At 36.1% G+C, this 3,749-nt stretch overlaps 1 protein-coding gene across 1 annotated transcript; it reads left to right on the forward strand.

Annotated features, from left to right (window-relative positions):
- Positions 1–689: 689 nt before the first annotated feature.
- Positions 690–3,196, forward strand: POGLUT3 (protein O-glucosyltransferase 3; the record flags this gene model as incomplete). Its single annotated transcript, XM_010176654.1, has 3 exons — positions 690–976; positions 1,405–1,621; positions 3,000–3,196. Coding segments are annotated over 3 exons (701 nt in total), but the record flags the coding sequence as incomplete, so codon positions are not given.
- Between the last annotated feature and the right edge of the window lie 553 nt (positions 3,197–3,749).

The following is a 3,749-nucleotide window of genomic DNA, read 5'->3' on the forward strand; positions in this document are numbered from 1 at the left end:
GATTTAGTAAGGAATAAGAGAGCAATGCTTTTTTTTTTTACTGGTTTTAGCAAGTATTAACTTCAACATTGTGTTATTTTTATCTAAAGTAGAAAATACTACCTACAAAAGCAAGGAGTTTGTGTTGTTCTCAAAACTTTATAATTCAGATGTCTATGATTTCTAAAAAGTGTGATCCTTCATAACAACAAAGACAATATTTCTCTAACCAGACAATATTCAACTTCCTTTCCATTAGCCCAGTTGAATTCAGTGCAGGGCTATACTGGAATAACGTTTTAAAACCAGGGAAAACAAGGCAAATTATTCTCTCATTCCAGATCTGCTTCTTTACCCTCCTCTCTTGCTCCCAAATGGATAGCTGTTCAGCAAAGAAAACAATAATATAAAGTTACTCATCTGGAGTCTTGTTTCAGTTCACCATTACTTCTGACCAGAATTTTACCCTGATAACAAAAAAAGTCTAGTATTTTGATTTCTGAGAAGAGTAGAATGTTGCTGTTTTCTCAGTTACACTGCTGCACCCCAGAAATGTTATTGGGAGGATGATTTCCCAGAAAAACTTTAGAAAATTTGGAATAAAAAATGTCAAGCCACTGTAATGTCTGCATTTATATGCCCATGTGTTTGGGGAATTATTATTGATGTAGAATCACAAATATAAACTCTCAGTGCTTTGTTTTGCGCAGGACCAGTTTATCATGAATATTGTGACTGTCCTGAAGAAGACCCTGAGATCTGGCAGAACGTTATGTCTTGTCCATCCCAAGAACCTCAGATTACAAAGGATTTCATGTCTTTTCCCACCATCGACCTTCAGCGAATGCTTAAGGAAATCCCAGCCAAGTTCAGTCAAACAAGAGGTGCTATCGTTCATTACACTATTCTCAATAATCATATCTACCGTCGTTCCTTGGGGAAGTATACAGACTTCAAAATGTTCTCCGATGAAATGTTCCTGTCACTGGCAAGAAAGGTAATCCATTTCAGTCATTTAAGACTACTGAGTCACATTCTAATATGGCAACACTGCATTTGTCTTATCTTCAGATTTATAATTCCTGAAGTAAGATTTTACTTCTGTTTTTTCATCAAGATGATAGTATCTCTTTAAGGATCAGGCTGTAACTAATGTGTGGGGTTTGAGCTTGATAGTAATGAAATTGCTAGGAAAGCTGCAGGGGCTAAGCCTGACTCTGTGATCCTTTTCCTGGCATCTATAAGTGTCCTTTCATACCTGCTTGCAAGGCAGAAACTTGAAATTCATACCTTAAGCTCAGCTAAATCTGTATCATCTAGTAGGTTTGCTGATTCTGCATGACGTAAGAGAACTGAAGAATATATGTGAGAGTGACAAACAGCTTCTGTCTTTGTGTTACTGTCCTTTCTTGGGTATACATTTAGGTTCGTCTTCCTGACGTGGAGTTTTATCTTAATGTTGGAGATTGGCCAGTTGAATATCGGAAAGCTAATGATACACCTGGTCCTATACCTATCATTTCATGGTGTGGCTCTGTGGATTCAAGAGATATAGTCCTTCCAACATATGATGTAACCCACTCAACTCTTGAAACCCTACGTGGTGTCACAAATGATCTCCTTTCTATTCAAGGAAATACAGGTAAATTAGAGATCATGGATTTCAAAAGAGAATTTGTAAATTCCATCAAAGAAGCAAGTTAAAAGTGTTAAAACTCTTCAGTTCACAAGTGCCCTAGGAGGTCTCTCAATACAACAGGTTAGTCTTTACAGACTGTAAACACTTTCAACGCTGCTACTGAGCAGGTGTTTAATATGGATTTAGAGCCAAAATTTAAGAAGTCCAGTTTACAGTAATGGTGAATTGTAACTTAAAGGTATCCAGAAGATAGTGACTGTGACCTGTCAAAAGAAAAGTAAATTTAAAGGCCTTCAGTGGAGGACTTGAATATGTTCCTTCTAATCAAACAGTATTCTTTTGCCTGACAGTGATGTGGCCCAATGTTCTTTTTACATAAAAATGAATTTGAATCCTGAAACAAGTAACCTAGTACTATGCTGCAGCCTCTTTCAAGTAAAAAAATATTGTCAGTATTAAAAAAATACCTGAGAGTGGGATCTTCTGAACTGTTTTTCTAGCTTTGAAGAAAGAGTCAGTTTTACTGACAGGTGTCTAACTCCCCCAGGAAATTAATGAATACTTAGGGATTAAACAGACGGCATGAACAATACCTAAGGAATACAACTTGAGTGAGGAGCTGTTTCTTTTTATTTTATTGGTTCACAGTTTCTCATTTCTTTATTAGTCTTTAAATTAAATATTTAAAATAAATTATCAGTTTGAAGCACTCTGTATTTACTGATTTACTACAGCTGCTTTTCCAGTTAGGGCACGATAAGAGCTTACTCCGCTTTAGTAGGTCCTTTGAGGAAATTTCCAGCTTAAGAATGAGGAAGGACATATTTAATGTTTTTAAAAGCAGGCAGTAAGCAGCGATTAAGTCTTTCAGGCTCTTGCTAAGTATCTTGAGGACACAGTATAGCTGTTTTTTTTCCTTTTTATGTCATCACTAAGTGGTTCCTCAAAGAACTAGCTAAATTGCTGGGTAACAGAAGTGGATTTTACTAAAGAAATTTTGCTTATTGTGGCAGGCTTTATGGACAGAGAATTACTTTAATTATTAGTATTTTACTTACATAATTTGATTATAATCTCTTATGTAGCTTTCAAGATATTTCAAGTTATTTAAATATAAAATTGTTGAGTGGAAAAGCAATTATCTGATTTTCCTTTTATAAGTGGCTCAGTTTCTCATCCCAAAATTCAAGCCAGAACTTGGAGTTTAAACCTTGTGATTAATGAGTGATTATGGATTCACCACAAGAAATCATACCTGTTTTACCGTGTCTCTGAGTGTAATGCCACTCAGAGAGTGTCATAGCAAGTTCCTTATTGGCACTAAACATATCATGGACATTTCTTTACTATTTACTTTTATCTTATCACTTAATGTTTGTAGGCCCATTCTGGGAAAACAAAACTGAGCGAGCTTTATTTAGAGGTCGAGACAGCCGAGAAGAACGTCTCCATCTTGTCAAGTTATCCAAGGAAAATCCAGAACTACTAGATGCTGGAATAACAGGATATTTCTTCTTCAGAGAAAGAGAAAAAGAGCTGGGAAAGGTGCAGCTGATGGGCTTCTTTGACTTCTTTAAGGTAGCAAGCAAATTACAGTCTTGGATTAATTTTGTTGTCAAGTTCTTACTAACTGAAAAGATAAGGCTTCCTTTTGCTAAGCCATTCAGTAAACAAAACAATTATGCTACACTGGGAACACTGGTCCAGGCGGGGTAGAACAAGTTGTAGTGTGACACACTTCTGTAGAAAGCCACTCTACTTTTTTCATTGAGTCCCTTAGAGAGAGTTTTCTTTTATTTGGGGTAAATATGAAAACCATGGCCACAACTTGTGTCCATTGCAAGTACGTTATGGATGTCAGAAAGAGTCCTGGTAGTAACAAGTTAGAAAAATCGTTGGGTGTTTTTGTTGCACTTTAACACACAAATTCCACTGCAACAGAGATAAAAAGTAAAGGGGACAGAGCCCTATAAAAAGCAATTATAATACATGGCAATTGGAGTTCTATTCCAGAGGTGAATAGATCAGAAGTGCTGTAACTGCCAGAGCAGTACCTTCATGGTTACTTTCAGCATCATGTTTCAGATTAATTTATGTAATAATATATCATAGAATCATAGAATGTTGTGAG

The sequence above is a fragment of the Antrostomus carolinensis genome, unplaced genomic scaffold, assembly GCF_000700745.2.
Source record: "Antrostomus carolinensis isolate BGI_N321 unplaced genomic scaffold, ASM70074v2 C13670108, whole genome shotgun sequence".
Taxonomy (NCBI): domain Eukaryota; kingdom Metazoa; phylum Chordata; class Aves; order Caprimulgiformes; family Caprimulgidae; genus Antrostomus; species Antrostomus carolinensis.